Genomic DNA, 23,853 nt, shown 5'->3' with positions numbered 1-23,853 from the left:
GGACACATATCTTATTTAAGTTAAAAACCGAAATGATAATTACAATAAATAGCCTCAAGCAGACTTGAGGACGACTCTTAATTTTCCTATCTCTAGGAGCCTCGCGCTTCCAAGCGAATGAAAGTGCGGCAGGCGTCCAACATCGCTGGCAATGCGCATGCGTGACAGAATCGGTCACCTATAGGGCCCAACCATCCGGACGGTCTCTGCCATAGCTGGCTAATCGGGCGCGCGAGGGTTCGGCGAGCTTCCTGCTGCTTTCAGCCAATCAGCGGAGCGGAACTAAACGGAACGGCGCGGAGAGACTCTTACGCTCCTGTCCGGGAAAACGGCGAGCAGAGAAGGGTAGAGGCGTCCTCCTGCCGCCAACCTGCGAGTATCGCAAGAGGAGGTGGCAGCTGTTGGGCTGATGGGGGGAGCAGAGAGAAATTGCGCATGTGCAGAGTGCTTTTGCTGAGCTCCTGACTTGGACTGCATGCATGTTGTTAGAGTGGGTTGCAAAGGGCAGAGTCTACTTTAACCCATATTATTCAAGCTCAGCAACTTTAAAATAAGTGGATTTCATCTCCCAGAATTCCCCAGCCCACTGGCCAGGGAATTCTGGGACTTGAAGTCCACTTAAAGTTGCTGAGCTTGAGAAACATGGATTTCTAATGGCACTAGGTATTTACAGTGTGCCTCATTTTCCTTTTATCTTCTATTATTATTATTATTTATCTTTTGACTTTGTATTTTATATTGATATGATTTTAAAATGCCCTGTAAACCGCCCTGAGTCCTTCGGGAAAGGGCGGTATATAAATCTAATAAAATCTAAATCTAGAATCTATTTTGCAAAATCTACCCGCTATCTGCACTCTTTAATAATTAACAAAATAACATTCCTACCAATTAACAAAATAACATTCCCACCATCAATGTTCCTTGATCTAATTTAATTCCAGCTGGATGAAAAACACTCTTACTTCCCCAATAATCCTTCAAAATAACTATCCTCTTTATCTGTTTTAAACTTTTTACATCCAATTTTTTTGCCAAAAGTTTTTAAATCTTTATAAAGTTTTTTTTCCTTTATAGTATTAAAGGAACAGGAAGCAAAGGAGAAAGGAAAAGATGGGAAGTTTTTCTTTTTCCCTTGTTTGAGACATTAATCATGCAAATGAAATGAAATGTAATTAATCCATGCATTGATCCATGAATTAATAATATAGACGTAAAAATTAGAAATTCCAAACAATACTGTGTAAAAGGAAAGTACTTCTTTTTGACTGACAAGCTTAATTAAAGTAATATTTTTAAAAATTCCATTAAAAAAGTCAGATGAACACCCACTGACAGTTTACAGCTTGGTGGCTTTAAAAAAGATTTTAAAAACAAGAAATAGAGATAAATTGGCATCTTTCCTTTAAAAACTACTTGCTCTGAACAAGCTACCTAATTTGCAGTTTGTGCTTCATACAAAGCATTAGGAAATTGCTTTTTTATTATATAATTTGATACTAATTATATCAGTCCCTTGTAACCTATGAAATGTTGTTATCAGGTATTCTTACCTAACATATCCTGTTGATTTCAGTTGAAGTGATGTGTGGCTAATTTGGTTCAAATCAGAGCCTCTACAATCAGCAGGACTTGCAAATTTTCCACTTGTAGAAAGTGTCATTGTCTAGCAGAAATGATAAACTATCCTGATGCTTAATTTAAACCTGTAATTTATTTCTAACAGTTGTCCGTGCCAAAGATTGCCATTAAAGGTTAAACTGACCATATACCGTTGATTGATTCATCAAAAAGGACAGTCCTTTATTTCAGAAAGCTGCCCTTTCAAGGATCAATAGATTTATTTTTCAAAAAGTGAGTTTTATCCTTTGTTTTGTTCATTTAACTTATACGAGTGTTACCATGTAATATATAGTCTGACTGCAGAATGTCGTTTTTAATACTTGCTTCTTAGAACTTCATACCGTCTTATGCTTTCTAGACATTTTTATTAGACTATGTCCTTTTGCAAAGTTTTTCTCGGATTTGCTCTCGAAATTTCTTCTGCACAGTGATAGACCTAATCACCTACATTTTTCCCCCCTCTATTCTTACAAACCTCTTTCAGGTTTGCCCTGTTATTCAGCTGCATTCTTGGTGTTTTGCAAGAAAATGTGGTCACCATAGCTGTGTCATTGTTTGTCAGAAAAGATTGCTTTGCAGCATTAATGTGTGCTAAGTGAGTAATCACTTCCAATAAACAATGGCTACGCAAAAAAAATTAAACCAAGGATATGAATGACCCTGCTAAACTCAAAACGTCCTAACAAACTTGTAAAATTGATATGAATCGTGGGATAGTTTTCACTGATTAAATCTGGAGCATTCCGAGATTACCTTTGGCTGGAAAAACTGTGCAGGACTTTGTCCTAATGGAAGGTTATTGCACTCTCAATTGTTGTCCAAGAGAGCAGACTGTCCTCTGAAGACCTTAGTTAGTTACCTTTAGCCTGTCTAGAGTTCCAGTCGATTTTATGCAGAGCTGATATTTCTGATTAACCTTGATTTGCCAATCTCCAAACCCTCTTATTTTTAATACAGGTAGTCCTCGACTTACAACCTTAATTGAGCCCAAAAGTTCTGTGGCTAAATGAGGCCTTTGTAAAGTGAGTTTTGCCCCGTTTTGCAACCTTTCTTGCCACAGTTGTTAAGTGAATCCCTGCAGATGATAAGTTAGTAACCCGGTTGTTAAGTGAATCTGGCTTCCCCATTGACTTTGCTTGCCAGAAAGTCGCAAAAGGGGATCGCGTGACCCCAGGATGTTGCAACCGTCAGTTTGACTCAGTCTGAATTTTGATCACGTGACCATGTGGGGATGCTGCAAAGGTCGTAAGTGTGAAAAATGGTCGGAAGTCACCTTTTCCAGTGCTGTTGTAACTTTGAACAGTCAGTCACTCAATAAACAGTTGTACGTCGACAAGCTGTACTAGCTTTCCCTGATTGCTCATAAAAAAATATGGCATAATTTCCTGACATTCTGAAGGAAAACATGTAAGAACAATTGGGGAAGTCCTAAAATAGACATAATATATGATACATAATGATAATAAGACAATAGAATAGAATAGAATAGAATAGAATAGAATAGAATAGAATAGAATAGAATAGAATAGAATAGAATAGAATAGAATAGAATAGAGTTGGAAGGGACCTTAGAGGTCTTCTAGTCGAGCCCCCACCACTCAAGCAGGAGAACCTATACCATCTCAGACAAGTGACTGTCCAATATCTTCTCAAAAAACCTCCAGTGATGGAGCACCCACGATTTCTGGAGGCAAGCTGTTCCACTGGTTAATTGTCCTCACTGCTAGGAACTTTCTCCTTAATTCCAGGTTGCTTCTGTCTTTGGTCAGTTTGGAACCATTGTTTCTTGTCCTGCCCTCTGGTACTTTGGAGAATAGTTTGACGCCCTCTTCTTTGTGGCAGCCTCTCAAATACTGGAACATTGCTATCCTGTCACCCCTATTTCTTCTTTTCTTTAGACTAGCCAAGCCCAACTCCCGCAGCCGTTCTTCATTATATACAGCCCCTCTTTATATTCCATCCTCTTCCATGTCATTAAAGTACCATATGTGAAATTTTCTTTTTGAAAATAATTTAAAAACTTGTCCAGTGCATGAAAAGGTCCTCATCCCTAATTTAGCAACAAGTGCACATTTGAATTTTAGGTAAATTAAGATGTGCACGACCGATGACAGAAACCCTCTTCTTAAAAATTACATCTTGCGGCTGTTAAGTTCTACATATATATATATATATATATATATATATATATATATATATATATATATAAACAGAATGGGAAGGGTCTCTTTTTTCAATGGATCAAATGGTGTTGAAATTCATTAACTCGTCAAACTGATTGCAATCCCAGCTTCTGATTTTGCATGTGAATTGCACGTGTCAAAGTTCTTTGCTCTGATTTCTGACTTTAGCCACATATTTGCTTGTATCGATCCACTTCCTTTAGGATAATGACAGGATTGGGCCAAATTGGCTGACGATTTCCCCCTATCCGTCCAACCAGCATGTTCCTTACTTGACTTAAGGCTACAGTTTGTTAATGTTTGTTAATATTTGCTGAAGAGACGGTTTGTCAACTGAGCATGAAAAAGATGAATGGCCAGACGTGATGCCGAATTGACAAATATTGATTCTGGTTGGTTTGTAGAAACGTGAACTTTGTCCTGAGGAGAAGAAACCAACATTCCTGAAAATGGAAAAAGAAGCATCGGTTGAAGCTCTAAAATCTGCCCAGGAAACCATCATCAAAGAAGAGGTATGTGGGGTTTAACTGGCATCATTTTACTCCAGGGCAACTTAACTGTGATCAATGTTAGGTTCAAGAGCATCAGAGTCGTTTTATTTCTTGATTGTTGTTTTTTGTTTTTTTGCAAATGTGTTACAGATAACAACCGCAATTGAGCCCAAAATTTCTGTTGCTAAGTGAGACCTTGGTTAAATGAATTTTGCCCCCTTTTATGACTTTTCTTGCCATAGTTGTTAAGTGAATCACTGTACTTCTTAAATTAGCAACACGGTTGTTAAGTGAAGCTGGCTTCCTTGCTCGTCGGAAAGTCGCAGAAGGGGATCACGTGATTCTCCCCCCCCCTCCCCCGGGACACCGGAACAGTCATAAATATGAACAAGTGACCTTGCGTCTGAATTTTGAACACGTGACCCTGGGGGATGCTGCGACGGTCGTAAGTGTGAAAAACGGCCACTTTTTTTCAGTGCTGTTCTAATTTTGAATTGTCACTAAATGAACTTGTAAGCCGAGGACTGCCTCTGCTTCCCCACCGTGAAATTGGCCCTTTCGATGATGCAGCAGAAATATTTCTCTACCTTCAGTTGCCTACTTTTTGTCAGAATATGAGTTTGGACCTCCGAAGATGTCTTTGTAACGCACGGTCTGGAGGTTACGAGATGGGTGGGCTCCATTGCAGAAGTCTTAATGCAGGGGTAGGCAACCTCAGCTCTTTTATGACTCATTAAATTACATTAAAAAAAATTTGGATGCCAGGATAAACCTGCTCTAACGTGAAGAACAGTATTTGTAATTGTGTCCCAGCCAATTTCTGATCCTTGGCAGGCTTAGTGAAAACTTTTAAATCCTTCTTCACCACAATGTTGTAAGTCCCGACCGAATTAACCAGATGATATCAAAGGTATATACTGTATATAGGTTGAGCTCCAAAGTTGTACAATGTTAGATGCTTTGTGCCAGCCATTGGCAGTTCCCCAAAAAGGTCATCAGATGGGAGCAAAGAGGCTTCTTTGCTTCCACTGATGAGTCAGGGGTCCCAGACCCCTGCAGTCCCATTGGCGAGAGAGTTTTATGGTTAGGGAGGGGCTGTGACCCCCCCATAAATACCTCTGCTCAAGGGGCTGCTCTTTGTTCAGTTCAGTTCTGCTTCTGCTTCTTGTTCTGTTCCAGTTATGCTATGCTAGCTTGCTTTCTGTTCTTTTGTTCTCTCACACATGCAGGCATGGATGCTCCATGCCAAGTAATTCTTTCTCTCTAATCTATCGTTAAATAAAGCTTCATATGATTGCATCTCTGCGTGATGCCTTTTTACTTGGAAGCACCTTAACGATCCATCAACCTCGTGAGACCATCTCACATACAATACGAGCCATGAAGACGTTTTGAGTTTCATGACATCGTGGCGCAAACGATGCCATTTTGACACGTGCTGCTGCTGATGATAATTGTGTATTTTGCAACCTTTGTGCAAATGCATGATGTCCCTTTTCCCCCTTAATTCAGCGGTCCCTGCAAGTCCTGATCATAAGGCTTACTCTCGTGTAAGTGAGCCGAAAGTTGCAGTTCCCTCCTTTGATAGATCACATGGCTTTGGACCATATGAACATAACTTATAAACGGGGTTTTTGTTGTATTTGTTCTGAGGCCAACTGGCATAATTCCTTATGCCAGTTTGCCGCAAGTAATTTTTCCTTCATTTCATGATTTGTGTGTTGTCCTTCGGATAGGAGCCGCACCATTTTTCTTGTCCTGGGCAAGGATGCATCATTTTTGAAAGTCAAGGCCTTCGTCAGAGCTTTGAACTATCATTATTCGAGCAGGGTACGGTCAAGGCAAAAAAAACCAACGCATATGATTTACTTCACATTTAGTTAATATTATTCCTCCCCAGTAATATATTTAACATTTTGTCTGTTTATTAGAGCATATTAAAAATTATTATAGGTTACACAGTTGGATCTCTCTGGAGATTGTTTCCTTCCGATTGAGTTGTTAGCCACACATTGGTGATTTAAACCAAGATTTAATTGAGGTTGTTTTTTCCCCCCAGACCATTACTCAAAGAAAATGGGTGAAGCTTGACCAAACCACTTATGTTGATCCAACCGGTCAAACAAGGTACCCATCCTAACTTTTATTCGGTCTATAAACTAACAAGAGACTGGACAGCCACTTGTATGAAATGGTATAGGGTTTCCTGCCTGAGCAGGGGGTTGGACTAGAATCTCCAAGGTCCCTTCCAACATTATTAGTGTTGTTGTTATTATTATTATTATTATTATTATTATTATTATTATTATTATTATTATTATCATCTATTGGGTAAATCAGTAATTATCAGACCAATTTGTACTCAGTATCTGAGTTCCCACACTGTGCTAAACCATGGTTTGTTTAAAACATAGGTTATACCAGAAGCCACGGTGGCATGGTTCACATATAGTGCTGAATGAAAGAATTTGCAGGCCACATACATTTTTTAGCTTGCAGCTCCACACCACGTCATCAGGGTAACCTGTCAAAACTGAGTGGCCAAATGTTTCATTTTTGGCAGCACCATATTACAGTTTCCCCTCCCCCCCAAAAGTAAAAATTTAATTGTCTTAACTCCTTCAAAAATAGAGTCCTGAAGCTTTATCTTGGTGCTTCCTGTGCCTAGATAACGTAATGGAAAACGTGTGAAAAAACTACATAAATAAATAACTAAAAAGATAATAAATAATTAAGAGATAGTTAGATAGATAGATAGATAGATAGATAGATAGATAGATAGATAGATAGATATGAATAGAGAGAGATAGCAGAAATAGATGTGATAGATAGAAGACATAGGTGCGAAAGATAGATAGATAGACAGACAGACAGGGATATAGATAGGGATGGATAGATAGAGATAGATAGATAGATAGATAGATAGATAGATAGATAGATAGATATGAATAGAGAGAGATAGCAGAAATAGATGTGATAGATAGAAGACAGGTGCGAAAGATAGATAGATAGACAGACAGACAGGGATATAGATAGGGATGGATAGAGATAGATAGATAGATAGATAGATAGATAGATAGATAGATAGATAGATAGATAGATATGAATAGAGAGAGATAGCAGAAATAGATGTGATAGATAGAAGACAGATGCGAAAGATAGATAGATAGACAGACAGACAGGGATATAGATAGGGATGGATAGATAGAGATAGATAGATAGATAGATAGATAGATAGATAGATAGATAGATAGATAGATATGAATAGAGAGAGATAGCAGAAATAGATGTGATAGATAGAAGACAGGTGCGAAAGATAGATAGATAGACAGACAGACAGGGATATAGATAGGGATGGATAGATAGAGATAGATAGATAGATAGATAGATAGATAGATAGACAGACAGACAGACAGACAGACAGACAGACAGACAGATAATGAATGGATGGGCGGGCAGATAGATAGATTAGAAAACTTGATATAGTAAAGCAAACTTTTCAAAGAAAAAAAGCACAATCGATTTGGTCAAAATGGCATTATCCATCACAGCTTTTGAAACTCAGGCTTTGACATTTATCTTCTTTTCCACCCTTGTATTTTTTTAAACAGAATATGGGAATCGGTTAAACGTACCACCAGGAAGGAAGGGGTCTCTGCTGATGGTAAGCCAACTTTCCTTACTACACATGTCAAAAAATAAATCCCCTTGCCCAATAACTGCTGTATGAGCAAACTGGACAAGGTGTATTACACACGTAAGGAAGAACAAATCGGTCCTAGCACTGATGTTGTCACCTAGTTGGGTCATGAAACGTCTGCAAGAAAACAACCCAGCTCAGAGAGCAGCAAGGACCCCACAAAGCACCAATCAAGGCAAATGGGAACATTTACTCTGTGGACATTCCTGTTCAGTGCATACTGGTTAAATGTTAGGTTTGTGATAGACTCTACTCTCAGTTCACCTGAGAAGGTTCTTCCAAGTCTTTTCCAGCATTCGAGAATGTGGAAATGGCTACTGGGGACTAGAAACTTGAAAAAGCAGTGTTTCAAACCAAGGAAGCAATAGAGGGTACTACTGCAGTGCAATTTGACACTGTGGAGGCTGCGGTTCAAATCTACTTTCCTTTTAGAAGCCCCTTGGGCTATACACACACACACACACACACACACACACACACACACACTTCTGGCTATACCTACGCCACAAGAGTGTGGGAAAGTGGGAGAACATCATCCTAAGTGGTTTTGAGTTCCTTCAACAAAAGAAGGGATGCAATCCATTGGTTTTTTTTTTAAAAAATGTGGATTTGTCTTGTAAATGAAAGCATATTTATTTTTGCGCTGATTTCTCCCCTTTTCACCGGGGGGGGGGCTCCAGAAAGCTAACTTTTCCTGCCAACTAGGTGAAATGTAAAGAGAACAACTGGTCACCACCAAGTGACCTTTGCCAGCCAAGACCAATAAGGCGACTGCTGCACTACCCAAGTTCTCCAGACATCTCTGGTTATCGATGGGTATTGAATCTTCAGCTGTTTTCATCCTTGCAGTCATGTTTTTTTTTTTGCCTGTTTCTCCTCCCGGCTGGTAGGTGTGGCAGTTATTCCCGTGCTGCAACGAACTCTCCACTATGATTGCATCGTCCTAGTGAAACAGTTTAGGCCTCCCCTAGGAGCCTATTGCTTGGAGTTCCCTGCAGGTAGGTGATTAGACTTTCGGCTTAGTCATTGTGATGAGAACTTTCCTTTTCCATTTATTATTTATTTATTTATTTATTTATTTATTTATTTATTTATTTATTTATTTATTTATTTATTTGACTTATATCCCTCCCTATCTCCCGAAGGACTCAGGGCGGCTAACAACAATAATATACAATAAATACAGAAATTAAGATAAAAATAAAATTAAAGGCCTCTGTGCAATAAATTAAAATTAAAAATTAAAAATAAATTAAAAATTGTAAACATAATTAAAATCCCTGTCAGTCCAGGTCAGCCAGGTGAAAAAAGGAGTGTTTTGAGGCCGCGGCGAAAGGACTGGAGATCTTAGGCCATCCGAAGCTCAGGGGGGAGCTGGTTTCACAGGGCTGGCGCTCCCACAGAGAAGGCCCTCCCCCTGGGGGTCGCCAGCCGACATTGTCTAGCCGACGGTACCCTGAGGAGGCCTTCTCTGTGTGAGCGTACTGGGCGATGGGAATTCGTTCCCGGCAGCAGATGGTCCTGCAAGTATCCCGGGCCTAAGCCATGTAGGGCTTTAAAGGTAAGTACCAGCACCTTAAATCTCACCCGGAGGGCAACCGGTAGCCAATGCAGCTCACGCAGGAGGGGTGTAATATGGGAGTATCGGAGTGCTCCCATCACTACCCGTGCAGCCGCACTCTGCACCAGCTGAAGCCTCCGGGTGGTTTTCAAGGGCAGCCCCATGTAGAGAGCATTGCAGTAGTCTATACGGGAGGTAACGAGTGCGTGGGTGACTGTACATAGGGCATCTCGGTCCAGAAAGGGGCGTAATTGGTGTACCAGGAGAATCTGGGCAAATGCCCCCCTAGCCACGGCTCCAATATGATCTTCAAAACAGTCGTGAATCCAGGAGGACGCCCAGGTTGCGTGCTCTATCAATGGGAGGTAACATCTCTCCTCCTATAATCAAAGATGGAACCTCTTGGACTAAACGAGATGCCGGTACGTAAAGCCACTCAGTCTTGGCCGGGTTGAGCCGGAGCCTGTTCTTTCCCATCCAAATCTGTACCGCTTCCAGGCAACGGGACATCACATCGAGGGCATCACTGGGTTGGTTCGGGGTGGAAATGAAAAGCTGAGTATCATCAGCATATTGATGATATTTCACCTTTTCCTTCCCTTTCCTTTCCTTTTCCCTTTTCCTTTTCCCCTTTCCTTTTCCTTTTCCCCTTTCCTTTTCCCTTTTCCTTTTCCTTTCCTTTTCCCCTTTCCTTTTCCTTTTACTTTCCTTTTCCCCTTTCCTTTTCCTTTTCCCCTTTCCTTTTCCTTTCCTTTCCCTTTTCCTTTCTTTTCCTTTTCCTTTCCTTTTCCTTTCCTTTTCCCCTTTCCTTTTCCTTTTCCCCTTTCCTTTTCCTTTTCCTTTCCCTTCCCTTTTCCTTTTCCCCTTTCCTTTCCCTTTTCCTTTCCCCCTTTCCTTTTCCTTTTCCCCTTTCCTTTTCCTTTTCCTCTCCCCTTCCCTTCCCTTCCCTTTCCTCCTTTCCTTTTCCTTTTCCCCTTTCCTTTCCTTTCCTCTATCTTTCCTTTCCTTCTCTTCCCTTTCCCTTCCCTTCTTTCCCTTTCCCTTTCCTTTCCCTTCCCCTCCCTTCTTTTCCTTCCTTTTCCTCCCTTCCCCTCCCCTCCCCCTCCCCTTCCCCTTTCCCATTCCTTTCCTTCTCTTCTCTTCCTCTCCCCTTCCTTTTCCTCTCCTCCCCTCCCCTCCCTTGCCTTTTCCTTTTCCTGCCCTGTCCTATCCTGTCCTTTCCCCCCCCCCCCCAAGGAATGGATGCTTAGGACCGCTCTTAATGTCAGGGCTCAATCTTGCTACTTTGAGTTTGAACAAAAGTCAGGTTCCGTAATTGGAAAACATTCATGTGAGTGCTGAGGCTTGGGAGAATGTTTTCACCACTTGTATATATTCCGCAGTCCCAAGAATAACAGAGATTTATTACAAGAGTATCGCTAAGGGTAATTAGCAAGTAGAGCCGGGGCGGTGCTGAATTTGCTTAGCTGGCTGCGCATGTCTGCAACGAAGGATTGAATTCACGGGCTCCAGGTTTTAGGTCCTGCGTAACTGATGAAGGGGGGAAAGGCCACCTCAATTTTTGCAACAAAGCCGCTGAGTCAGTGTCTTCCTCCTTGAGCATGGAAAAGGAAATTTGCCCTATTCTATTTAGCTAAACCAGTATGGCTGATAATTCAAACGTCACAAACCATGGTTGAGGAAAGCAGCAATAAGGAATCGGGCTGAGCGGTCCGTTCGCCCCCTCATCCTAAAGGCCCTCAGCTTCAGAAAATAAATCGGGAGCAGAACATTTTTATAAAGTTTCCCATGGAAGTGTTAGCAGGAGATTGTAGCTTCAGATCATTAGGATATCTAGGATAACAATCGGGAATTACAGAGCTTCCAGGTAGGCGAGAGAGGGCTGCAAACTGGGTTTCTTGCTTGGAAGGTTTTTCAGATTTTTTGTTTTCCATCTTTAGAGCCTTCTCTAAGGTTAGTAAATTCTAAAGACGAAAGCGTTGTTTGAAGCAAAGATCAGAATCGCACGAGGTAGCTGGAATAGCATCGCTGATAGCGTTTCAAATAAATAAAATAAATAAATAGATATCAAGACATTCTTTGAGGAGCCAACATTTTTCAGGGTCTCTGGGATCACCTAGGATAGCTTGTGAGATTTCTACCGTGCTTATTGTAATATTGCTAACCACACACACACACCCCTCCATCTTGTGACACTGTACAAAATACCACCGAAGGCACCATGTAGGGGTCGGGGAAAAGTTGCCGAGCACATCTGATCAGGATCCAAGAGTCCAGATTTCCCAAGAAGGTTGTGTGTCTTCCCTTGAATAATTTTGTGTATGTGGTAATTTTGGGAGGAGAAAGTCTTTCGAGGCATAAGAGGTAATGTATTTCTCTTGAAGCTAAGAAACCCCAAGTTTTCTTTAAGCTCTGATGGTCTCGTTGTACCCCCTAAATTCTTTTTGACAGAGCTGCCTGTAAGTCAAGTTGTGTATTTGCACCACAGGTCTGATTGATAGCAACGAAACTCCTGAGATCGCTGCTTTACGGGAACTGGAAGAAGAAACGGGCTATAAAGGAGACATCCTTGAATGTTCTCCAGGTAATTTTGGGGCTTTGCCATAACTGTTGAAAAAGAAGGGGTGTCAAGGTAATAATTTAACAGCTAACCAGCTTGTATAATGTGAGGTGTACGATGTAATGTAATGTGAGGTGGATGGTGCAATGATAGGAATGACTCAGCAGGGTCTGTGTCTCTTTAAGAGCCTGAATATAAAAGGGAAAGCTTTTACTGGCATGTTTCTCTCTCTCTCATCCATTTCTTGCTGTAATAGCTGTGTATGTATTTTGTTTCTAGTGTATATTGTAGATAGCGTAATATAAGCCACCATTTAATACATACCATTGTGTACTGTATTTACTCTTGGGTTACCTCAGCGCAGTAAGACTGTGCATGCTCTGATGAGGAAAGAACGACTTGAGGATCCTGAGCTTGGTTGTTTTCTTGCAGACGTTTCATTACCCAATGAGGTAACAATGAGGTCCTGAGGATGTTTGGGTAATGAAACGTCTGCAAGAAAACAACCAAGCTCTGGGAGCATCAAGGACCCTCCATTTCATTCCTGAGCCACAAATACAGGTCATCCTCGACTTACAACAGTTCATTTAGTGACCGTTTGAAGTTACAACGGGATTGAAACAAGTGACTTATGACTTTTTTTCATACTTAACAACCGTTGCAGCGTCCCCAGGGTCACATGATCAAAATTCAAGACGCTTGGCAACTGACTCGTACTTACGACGGTTGCAGCATCCCAAGATCCCGTGATCACCTTTCGGTGACCTCCTCACAAGCAAAGTCAACGGGGGAAGCCAGACTCACTTAGCAACCGTGTCACTAACTTAACAATTTCAGTGATTCCCTTAACAACTGGGGCAAGAAAAGTCATAAAATGGGGCGAAACTCCCTTAGCAAATGCCTCACTTCACCAGAAAAACGTTGGGCTCGATCGTGGTCGTAAGTCGAGGACTGCCTCTGTTCTGCTTTAAAGAATGACTTGTAACCTTTTTGTGTGGTATGTTTGAACATTCAGAGAGCTTTGTAAAATCCAGGGTTTCTTTTAACAGCCACCCTCATGAGGCTCCCAATGAAAAAGAATTGGGATAACCCAAAAAATAAATAAATCCATAAATAACTCACCTACAGGAAATACCATAAAACCCTGAAATAATAACTTAACAACAGCAATGTGCTTAAAGCAGGGCTGGATGGGGAATTCTGGGGGCTGAGGTCCACAGCTCTTAAAGTTGCCACGGCTGGACACCCCTGGCCTGTTCTGTCCCAGCCTGTGTGAGTCCTTGTTAATTCACAAGGACAACCCCCTCTTTTAACAAGTAGGCCAGAACTGCAGGAAAAATAAAGCCCTTTTATTATTATTTACACACCTGCAAAGTGTCCCAAAAGCAAACAAAACACGATTCAAACAGAATTGTCCACAGGCAAGGCAAACAAAACATGATTCCAGAAAACTTGATTCCTTCACAAACGGTTGCCTTCAGCAACCAGCACCGCCCATACCTTCCCTTTTTATTATGCAGCCCCTTGATGCCTTCTCCTCTGCCTTTGGAGCCGCCCCATGGCCTCCCTCTGTCCAGCTCACATTGCCTGTCGTCATTTGCGAGTGCCTATGATGTCTTCCAGCTGTGAGTCCTCAGAGTCTGACTCAGCTTCCCAGCACAGCTGGGACTTAGCCTGAGCATGAGTGGAGGGGCCAGGCTCCTCATCAGATTGTAAGTCCTGGAGCTCATCAGAGCCTTCCTCTGACTCTGATGGCTCTCCCTCCCCTCCTCTGATTCCCCAGACTCAACTGCCGGGTCCTCTGGCTGGCAAGGAATCACAACACGGCCAAAAGCTTGGCAGAAGAGCATTTTTATCTCTTCTCTTGAAAATTAAAACAGGGGCCATTTTTGGACCATCTTGGTAGACAGGCTATTCCATGAATCAGAGCAGACCCCACAAAAGCTTGATTCCTGGCCCCTAATTTCCTGGGCAGAGGGAGCCTGTAGCATATCTTGGGTTGAATGTGTAGGACAGCTTGATGCTGTGCCAGTCCTAAAGGTCAAAAGGACCTGAACCATCCGGGATTTTTTTAAGCAATCACAAGCACTTTGAACTATCCCTGGAAGCCTAGCGCACACGAAAATGTTCTTTTCCTGAACTGTTTCCCAACCCCCATCAAATTGCCCCGTTCTGTGCCGATTGTAGTTTCAAAATGGTCTTCAGGAGTAGCCTCAAGCAAACCATGTTGCAGCAATCTAAAGGCAAGCTAGGAAGAGCACCAGTGACTTGGCTGTTCCACAACAGGCTGTCCTGATGTTCTGTCCCAGCCTACATACATCCTTGTTACTTCACAAGGCAACCCCTCTTTTAACAGTAATCTGGAAAAATAAACCCCCCTTTTTTATAAGTTACAGACCTTGTCCACAAACAAAACGGAGCACGAGCCAAAACAGGAAGTAACTCACTGCTGAAATAAACAGACCATTATCTCTTGACACAGAAGTTCTTTGCAAATGGTTGCCTCCAGCAACCAGCCCTGCCCACGCATTCTCTTTTTGTTACGTAGACCCTGAGGCGTGGCTTCTCACTGCTTTCTCCTTCTCCCCTGGAGTCGTCCCATTGCCTCCCTCTGACCTACTCGTGTGACCTGTCTGCATTTACGAGCGTCTCTGAGGTCTTCCAGCTGTGCTTCCTCCGAGTCTGACTCATCCTCCCAGCACAGCTGGCTTTCAGCTTGATCACGAGTGGAGGGGCCAGGTTCTTCCTCACTTTGTAACTCATCAGAGCCTTCCTCCGACTCTGCTGGCTCCCCAGGCCCTTCCTCCTCCTCCTCCTCCTCCTCCTCCTCCTCCTCCTCCTCCTCCTCTGATTCTCCGGACAGAGCTGTCGGGATCACAGGCTGGCACGGTATCATAACAGCTGATAGCAAAGGGGTTTCTTCCTGTCCTCTCCTTGGGTTATCCAAACAGGAGAGCTGTTGGCTCATGGACCTTCTGAGGGGTACAACCCCATTCAGGGGGAACGTTTGAATTTATATGGAGCCAGGCAGTTTCTTGATCAACAGCCATCCAGTCTGCTGGAGAGGGTTATAAATTGGGCAAGATGGCAAGGGTGGCATTGCCATCTAAGCTCTGACCTATTTGTCCGTGCCTCAGCGTAGCACATAAATACAAGGAGCGAGGCCTCAGTCACAATGCCGCAACCAGCGTCTTGATGGTTTTGACCTCTCCTCAAGGCCTCCTCTGTCAGCATGATTTGAGTTGGTCCCTTCCAGTCCTTAAGAGTTGAAATCTCCAATGCATTTTCCTTTTTCGACCCAGGATGGAATTGCATAATTTGGTATCATCAGCACATTGATGTACCCAGTGCTTTTTTTGTAAAAGAAAAAGGTGCCGGAACTCACACATGTCATACAACCTGCCTTGCCTACCCTACAAGGTTCCATCCAAAAAAGGTGCCGGAACTCCGTTCTGAGCGTTCTATGAGAAAAAAAGCCCTGGATGTACCTCACTTGGAACACTGGATGACCTGACCTGGCTGCCTCATATAATTGCTAAATAAAATGAAAGAGGTGGTGAGATCCATCATAAGAACTGGAAAATTTGACCTCACCTTCTTGTTGAATAGAAGCACCCCTTAAAACTAGTAGCAGACCCATTGCACCGTAATACAGAATTCCCAGTCCTTGGCCCTCTTATGACTTGTGGACTTCAACTCCCAGAATTCATCAGCCTGCCTGCCTGCCTGGCTGAGGAATTCTGGGAGTTGAAGTCCACAAGTCATAAAAGGGCCAAGTTTGAAGACCCCTGTTGTAGGCCATCCCAAAGGATACTATGCTACTGAGAAGTCCAGCAGGATTAGAAGCAGATCTCCTGGAGAAACTCTCTCCGTGCAGTTGCTAACGGTCACCACCCACTTGATGGCATATAATTAGTCCAATTAAATCTGGGTGTTTATGTTGCTAAATCTGGAAACTGGTATTGTTGACAGAAGAAAGCTGATGATTGCATGCTAGAAATGTTTAAGAGGTAGCAATAACAGTTTTCAGAATCAGAATCATAATAGACCTGGAAGGGACTTTGGAGGTCTTCTAGTCCAACCCCTTCCTCAAGCAGGAGACCCTATACCATTTCACATAGGTGGTTATCCAATCTCTTCTTAAAAACCTCCAGTGTTGGAGCATCTACAAGTTCTGGAGGCAAATTGTCCCACTAGTTAATTGTTCTCACTGTTGGGAAGTTTCTCCTTAGCTCTAGGTTGCTTCTCTCCTTGACTAGTTTCCATCCATTGCTTCTTGTCCTGCCTTCAGGTGCTTTGGAGAATAGCTTGACTCCCTCTTCTTTGGGGCAGCCCCTGAGATATTGGAAGGCTGCTATCATGTCCCCCCTACTCCGTACGCAAATCCTGCAACCGTTCCTCATATGTTTTGGTCTCCGGGCCTTAAATTGTCTTACTTGTTCTTCTCTGCCCTTTTTCCAAAGTCTCAGCATCTTTTTTGTAAAGTGGCCACCAAAACTGGATGCAGCATTCCAGGTGTAATCTTACTAAGGCTTTACTAGAGCAGTCCTAATGCTTCACGTGATTTGGATTCTGTGCCTCTATTTATACAACCGAGGATTGTATTCGCTCTTTTGGCTGCTGCTGTATACTGCTGGCTCCTGTTTTAAGTGATTGTCCACTAGGACTCCAAGATCTCTTACTATGTTTTGCTGATCTTCAGGATGCCTTTTAGGGAGGACATCAGTTTGAGGATCTTCATATGAAGATGTAGATGCTTGCCAGTAACAGGTTCCGTTATTTTCACAACGGTGCTGTAAAGATTATTGACAACCACAATGATCAGATATTCAGAAAGGCAAATTCATTTTCACTTAGCCATGAAGCTCACCACGTGATTCTGGGTCGGTCACGTTCTTAATAATTGAAGTTACACAAACGAATGTCGTCAGGCACAAAAGATCAAGTTCACACGTGAAGGTCCAACGAAACAGATTTTTTGCTCCTCACGCCTGTGCACTGCTAGGAATCTTCACAACTAACGCTTAGCACCTGCTTGGAGTCAACTGATTTCAAGAGAAGGTGGGACTTAGCTTGTGGCTACATAGGGATTTTAGGCTGAACCCTCTTTTGACTCCACCCCCTATGTGGCTATGTGTACCTTCTCAAGATCCTGGGAAGGACCTGTGCCAAACAATTTTTTTCTTCAATGAGGACAGATCCATTGGTTTCTTTTCTGTGTAACTGAGTGTTGATGCTTTCCGTAGCTTTATGCTTAGATCCCGGGCTGACAAACTGTGCGTCCCACATTGCAACCGTCACCATCAACGGAGACCTACCTGTCAATCTGAAGCCAAAACAAAAGCCTGGTGAGTGTTTTGTTAACTTCTCTTTCCTTTTTTTCCTTCCGACAAATTAACATTTCCAAGGCTGAAGCTCCGTGAAGGTCCAATGGATTTTTATTAAATTTGGGGGGATGTTTATTAGAGCTCTCTCTAGAGCAGGGGAGTCTTCAGACTTGGCCCTTTTATGACTTGTGGACTTCAACTCCCAGAATTCCTCAGCCAGGCTGAGGAATTCTGGGAGTTGAAGTCCACAAGTCATAAAAGGGCCAAGTCTATATGGTGGACCTGAAAAAAGGTTAAAACTTTTTGGATTAAAATTTGGTGGAACATGCAAAAGATATTCAAGAAAAGGATAAAGTTTTGTCCGCAACTGTTTTTACTGGGCATTATTACTGATACTACTGTTGTGGACACTAAGCTGATGTTGAACTTAATTACGGCAGTGAGACTTTTAGTAGCGCAATATTGGAAGAAGGAAGAACTGCTGACTATAGAAGAATGGACTTTAAAAGTTTCCAACCTGGCGGAAATGGCAAAGATCTCAGCGTATTTGAAAGACCATTCGCAACAGAGATATATTGTGGAGTGGAGAAGATGGATTGATTATATCCAGAATAAATATGGGACTAAAAAGTTTCACTTAGCATTTGAATAAGTATTGATGTGATATTTAAATTGCTTGTAGTTATTTTATAAGAGTTAAAGTGCAATAGATTTAATATTTTATTGTTGTTTGCATAAGGTAGACTATGATTGTTTGTATTTTTATACCCTGTATTGAGCTCTGGGAAGTCGGGGGAGGGGGAGGGGGAGGGGAGGGAGGTGTTGGGGAGGTTTGGGGAGAGCGGAGGGGGGTTGGGAGGGGTTTTGTCTTTTTTAAAAATGTATTGTAAAACTTTTCAATTAAAAAAATAAAAATAAAAGGGCCAAGTCTGAAGATCCCCCTGCTCTAGATAGGGGGATCAGGCATCTTACAGTTCTCAAGGCCCTAAACATCTACAGATAACTTGATGGCAGCAGAGATACAGAATAAGCTTAATCTCTGCTGCCATCTAGTGGACGATCACCTTTTTGCATTCTTGTTCAGCTGTGTGTAATGTCTTGAATCCTTTGGCGGACAGGTAGCCCTTGACTTACGACAGTTTGTTTAGTGACCGGTCAGAGTTACAGTGGCACTGAAACAAGTGACTTATGACTGTTTTTCACACTTACGACCTGTTGCAGCATCCCCCGTGGTCACCTGATCAAAATTCAGATGCTCGAGAACCGAATCATATCGATGACGGTCGCAGCGTCCCGTGTGTGTGTGTGTGTGTGTGTGTGTGTGTGTGTCACGTGATCCCCTTTTGCGACCTTCTGATGAGCAAAGTCATCGGGGGAAGCCAGATTCACTTAACAGCCGTGCTACTCACTTAACCTCTGCAGTGATTCACTTAACAACGGTGGCAAGAAAGGCCGTAAAACGGGAGAAAAACCTCACTTAATAAATGTCTCACTTAGCCACAGAAATTGTGGTCATAACTCGAGGACTAGCTGTTGAGATGATGGCATGACATCTGTGCAATGGTTAGGGTCGCAAAACGGGGATGATGGTTAAGGCTTAGTTACGATAAGTCCACACACCTTCAAAGTTAACTTAAGGCCCTTAATTTATCTCTAGGACCCTTCGCTACGCAGCCCCCCCCCAAAATTTTGACTTCACTCCTTTTAGGAATACCTGTGGGCTACAGCCTGGGGTGGGGGGGTGGGGACACCATTATTACTTACCTACCATGAGTGACCCCCCGATAGAGGCAGTTATCCTTAAACCTGCTGCAAGAAAAGGCATCAAACCATTCAGGGTTGTGTTGAGTGTCACTATTGTGCAGATAACACACAATTCGAACCCACGGAGATCTGGTTTTTGTGACATTTCTCTTCTTGTTTCTCCCCTACAGAGGAAGGAGGTACGTTACCTGCTTACGTTCATTTTGCCTGGATGATCCGAGATGAATATTCTCAATTTCCTTTGGAATTCCAACTTCCGGCTTGGATCGGCTCTTCTTTTTTCATTCCCTAAAATCCTTCATCGTCAGATATTGTATGGGTTGTTTTTTTTTTTTGAGATCATGCCTTTGTTAGTAATTGGCATGTCCTCAACTTAGGAGAATTCATTTAGTGACAGTTTAAAGTTGCAACAGTACTGAAAAAAGTGAGCTCTGACCGTTTTTCACCTTTACGACGGTGATCAAAGTTTGGATGCTTGGCAACTGGCTCACACTTATGACGGTTGCTGTGTCCCGGGGGTCACGTGATCCCCTTTTGCGACCTTCTGACAAGAAAGGTCAATAGATCAACCCGATGGACTTAACAATCGTGTCATTAACAACTGCAGCGATTCTCTTAACCACAGTGGCAAAAAGGTGGTAAAACGGGGCACAACTCACTTAACCATTGTTTTGCTTAGCAACAGAAATTTTGAGCTCAGTTGTGGTCGAGGACCACCAATATGTAGGGATCAGGGGAATGCAATTTTTTTAAAAAAAAATGCTTCCAACCTAGAAATCTGTTTCTCCCTGGTTTGGGAAGATCCAGTTTCCTGCAGATGTTTTTTTGCTTTGCTAATGAAACATCTGCAAGAAAACCACCCAGCTCAGAGAGCACCAAGTTCAACCCTGAGCTACAAATATTTATTTATTTTTTATTTTAATTCCATTTATATCCCGCCCTTCTCCGAAGACTCAGGGCGGCTTACAAGCATAGCAGTAGCCTTCATTCTATGTATATGCCTGCTTATTAGGGCTTTCACACACACACACCAAGCGGCATTATTACAAAGTCAGCTTATTGCCCCCAACAATCTGGGTCCTCATTTTACCTACCTGGGAAGGATGGAAGGCTGAGTCAACCTTGAGCCTGGTGGGATGAGAACCTGCACTAGTTGCAGGCAGCTGGTGTTACTTAAGGAGGCATTAGCCCACTGCTCCACCAAGGCTCTCCTTTATTGGTACTACTTCATGAAGGGGACTGAAAGAGGCCATTTGTGGTGATGGATAATGGCGCCAGCTCCATAAACTCCGGTTTTCTTCTTTTTCCCTCCTCAGAGTTTGTGGAAGTTGTTACGCTACCCAAGAACGACTTAATGCAGAGAATTGAAGGTAAGGAAGTATGGATGGAAAGCTTGTTTTGAGTTGTGGAACTGATGTTTCCTTGCAAGAATGAACCTAAAAGAGATCGGACAACCACCTGTCTGGAATGGTATTGAGTTTCCGGCTTGAGCAGGGGGTTGGACTAGAAGACCTCCAAGGTCCCTTCCAACTCTGTTATTCTGTTATTCCTTCCTTCCTTCCTTCCTTCCTTCCTTCCTTCCTTCCTTCCTTCCTTCCTTCCTTCCTTCCTTCCTTCCTTCCTTCCCCATCACCGGAGGTTAGGGGGTGGGTGGGTGTTGGACTAGGAGACCTCCAAGGTTCCTTCCAACTCTGTTATTTTGTTATTCCAACTCTGTTATTCTGTTATTCTGCTACTCCTTCCTTTCCTTCCTGCCTGCCTGCCTTCCCCCCCTCCCTTCTTTCCTTCCCTCTCTCCCTTTCTTCCTCTTCCTTCCTTCCTTCCTTCCTTCCTTCCTTCCTTCCTTCCTTCCTTCCTTCCTTCCCCATCACCGGAGTTTAGGGGGTGGGTGGGTGTTGGACTAGGGGATCTCCAAGGTCTTCCAACTCTATTCTTTTTTTCTTTCCTTCCTTCCTTCCTTCCTTCCTTCCTTCCTTCCTTCCTTCCTTCCTTCCTTCCTTCCTTCCTTCCTTCCTTCCCTTCCTTCCTTCCTGCCTTCCCCTCCCTTCTTTCCTTCCCCATCACCGGAGTTTAGGGGGTGGGTGGGTGTTGGACTAGGGGATCTCCAAGGTCTTCCAACTCTATTCTTTTTTTCTTTCCTTCCTTCCTTCCTTCCTTCCTTCCTTCCTTCCTTCCTTCCTTCCTTCCCTTCCTTCCTTCCTGCCTTCCCCTCCCTTCTTTCCTTCCCTTTCTCTCCCTTTTCCTTCCTTCCTTCATTCTTTCCTGCCTGCCTGCCTTCCCCATCACAAGAGGTTACGGGGTGGGTGGGTGTTGGGCTAGGAGACCTCCAAAGTCCCTTCCAACTGTTATTCTGTTATTCTACTACTTTTTTTCCTTCCTTCCTTCCTTCCTTATCACTGGAGGTTAGGGGGTGGGTGGGTGTTGGACTAGGAGACCTCCAAGGTTCCTTCCAAATCCGTTATTCTGGTATTTCTGTTAACTTTGTTAGTTAGCATAGAGTTTGTATACACCGAGATTTGAATTCAGTACCTGTTGAAAGCGATGGGGTAAGTCCTTCTGAATTAATGTATGGAGGAAGATTGAGGAACTTGTGGAACATTTGCTCTCTTGAGAGCCTGGGTGGGTACCAACCCTACCGTGGTGGCAATCCTTAGAAGACCCGCAGGAGAATATTTTCCATCTTTAAAAAAGGGTTTTTGTGAAGAGTGAGAAGTGGAATATTCTCTTTAGCTTGGAACAGCCTTCACTGAATTCAGTGGGATTTTGCAGGAGGTGTGCAAAGGATTGCACTTAGCAACACCACGTGTAACCCCCACGTGTATCACACCCTGCAAGCTCGCGATTGTTGAAATTTGAATTCACCGCCTCCCATCGACTTGCAGAACAGGACAGAATAGGAAATTCTCAACACGTCTTCGGGCAACGAAACATCTCTGCCAGGTCCGGCTGGAGCCACCAGAGCTTCTCAAAATAATCTGAAATGCAAATCTGGAAATGTTTCTCAACGACTGCAAACCTGTTGAGGCCGCAGCTTAGGAAAAACAGGAATGGTTCGAAAAAGGGGGCTCGTGACAGTTTTTCACACTTAACGGCCGTTGCAGCGTCCCCACGATCACGTGGTCAAAATTAGGACTCTTGCCAACTGACTCACATTTATGACGGTCGCAGCGTCCCGGGGTCACGTGATCCGCTTGTTGTGACCTTCTGACCAGCAAAGTCAATGGAGAAGCCAGATTCACTTCACGACCGCAGGGATTCGCTTCACAACTTTGGCGAGAAACGTCATGAAATGAGGCAAAACTCACCTAACAAATGGACACTTTGGGCTCGATTACAGTCGTAAGCTGAGGACTACCTGTTTTTTTTTACAAGCACATCCTTCTCTTCCCAAACCTTGCAAGTTAATACAAGAATATTTGCATGGTCTATCTCAGGGGTCTCCAACCTTGGCAACTTTAAGACTTGTGGACTTCAAGTCCCAGAATTCCTCAGTCAGCAAAGCTGGCTGAGGAATTCTGGGAGTTGAAGTCCACAAGTCTTAAAAGTTACCAACGTTGGAGACCCCTGGTCTATCTGATGCAGTGAAGTTTCACCATCATTGGACTGAAGGAGCTGTAGCCCCAGTGAGATCTCTTCTCTCACATCTGGGACACGTGTGTGAAAAAAATCCAGATGCATTTTTCTAGAAAGCGGACCTAATGCATACAGGCCCACATGCCTCCACAGGTAGTCCTCAACTGCCCAGCCCAATCTTTCTGTTGCTAAGTGAAACATTTGTTAAGTGAGATTCGCCCCATTTTACGACCTGCCTGCCCAGGTTTGTTAAGGGAATCACTGCAGTGGTTAAATTAGTAACCCGGTTGTTCAATGAATCTGGCTTCCCCATTGGCTTTGCTTATAAAGTCGCCCAAGGGGATCACGTGAGCCCGGGACACTGCGACCGTCATAAATACGAGTCGCCAAACGGCTGAATTTTGATCACATGACTGTGGAGATGCTGCAACGGTCGGTAAGTGTGAAAAACGGTTGTAAAGTTACACAATTCAGTGCCGCTGACTTTGGTCATTAAACGAACTGCTGTTAAGTCGAAGACCACATGAAAACTATCATCCATGGCCCTTTGAATGGAAGACCGCCCCTGGATGTCCTTTAAAGCGTGTGTGTGTGTGTGTTTGTGTGTGTTTTCTGCAGAACTGGTGGCCGAGGAACACCTGATTGTGGATGCCAAGCTGTACGCTTACGCGCTCGCCCTGCGGCACGCGACAGACCAGCCCTTCCAGGTGCCCTTCATGAAGTTCTAAAACTCAAGCGTTCTAGACCTTCCGAGAAATTTTGCTCCGAATAATATAATCAAGCGGTTTCCTGCATTTTTTTTTACTTAATTCAACTTCGCTGGAATAGTTGGCGGAAAAAATAAAAAGTCTTCTTACTCTCTTTTCCAGCCTATGGTTTTTTGAACCGCCATTTTGGTGGGTTGAGTAGCTGGCAGCCAAGACTGTGGACTGGGTCTTGTTTTGGCAAGGGCTTGGCCAACTATTGTTTTTTTAATCAAAAGTGAAGCTCTTGGAACTTCCATCAAGCTTCTCTTCTCCTTAATGGACAAAGCATGGAACCGGTCCCATCTTCCATAAGTGGTTGGTCAAC

The 23,853-nt window shown here is 43.2% G+C and overlaps 1 protein-coding gene across 7 annotated transcripts; it reads left to right on the top strand.

Annotated features, from left to right (window-relative positions):
- Positions 1-173: 173 nt before the first annotated feature.
- On the top strand, positions 174-23,643 carry NUDT5 (nudix hydrolase 5). 7 transcript variants are annotated; one of them, XM_083366360.1, is made up of 11 exons: positions 174-345; positions 1,727-1,854; positions 2,581-2,645; positions 4,211-4,318; positions 6,357-6,424; positions 7,909-7,961; positions 8,888-8,995; positions 12,047-12,142; positions 17,365-17,477; positions 20,528-20,579; positions 23,401-23,643. In XM_083366360.1, exons 4-11 carry the CDS (start codon positions 4,256-4,258, stop codon positions 23,508-23,510), a joined length of 663 nt encoding a protein of 220 aa, XP_083222486.1. In that variant the 5' UTR covers positions 174-345; positions 1,727-1,854; positions 2,581-2,645; positions 4,211-4,255; the 3' UTR covers positions 23,511-23,643. The 7 variants fall into 7 exon arrangements, with proteins under 7 accessions (XP_083222486.1, XP_083222483.1, XP_083222485.1 ...); XM_083366362.1 differs by lacking the exon at positions 174-345 and adding an exon at positions 351-391; XM_083366361.1 differs by lacking the exon at positions 174-345 and adding an exon at positions 410-437.
- Positions 23,644-23,853: the final 210 nt, after the last annotated feature.

The sequence above is a fragment of the Vipera ursinii genome (genome assembly GCF_947247035.1).
Source record: "Vipera ursinii genome assembly, chromosome: 6".
NCBI classification, from domain to species: Eukaryota; Metazoa; Chordata; class Lepidosauria; order Squamata; family Viperidae; genus Vipera; species Vipera ursinii.
The sequence above is the reverse complement of the archived record's forward strand: the minus strand, read 5'-3'. Positions and strand labels throughout refer to the sequence as shown.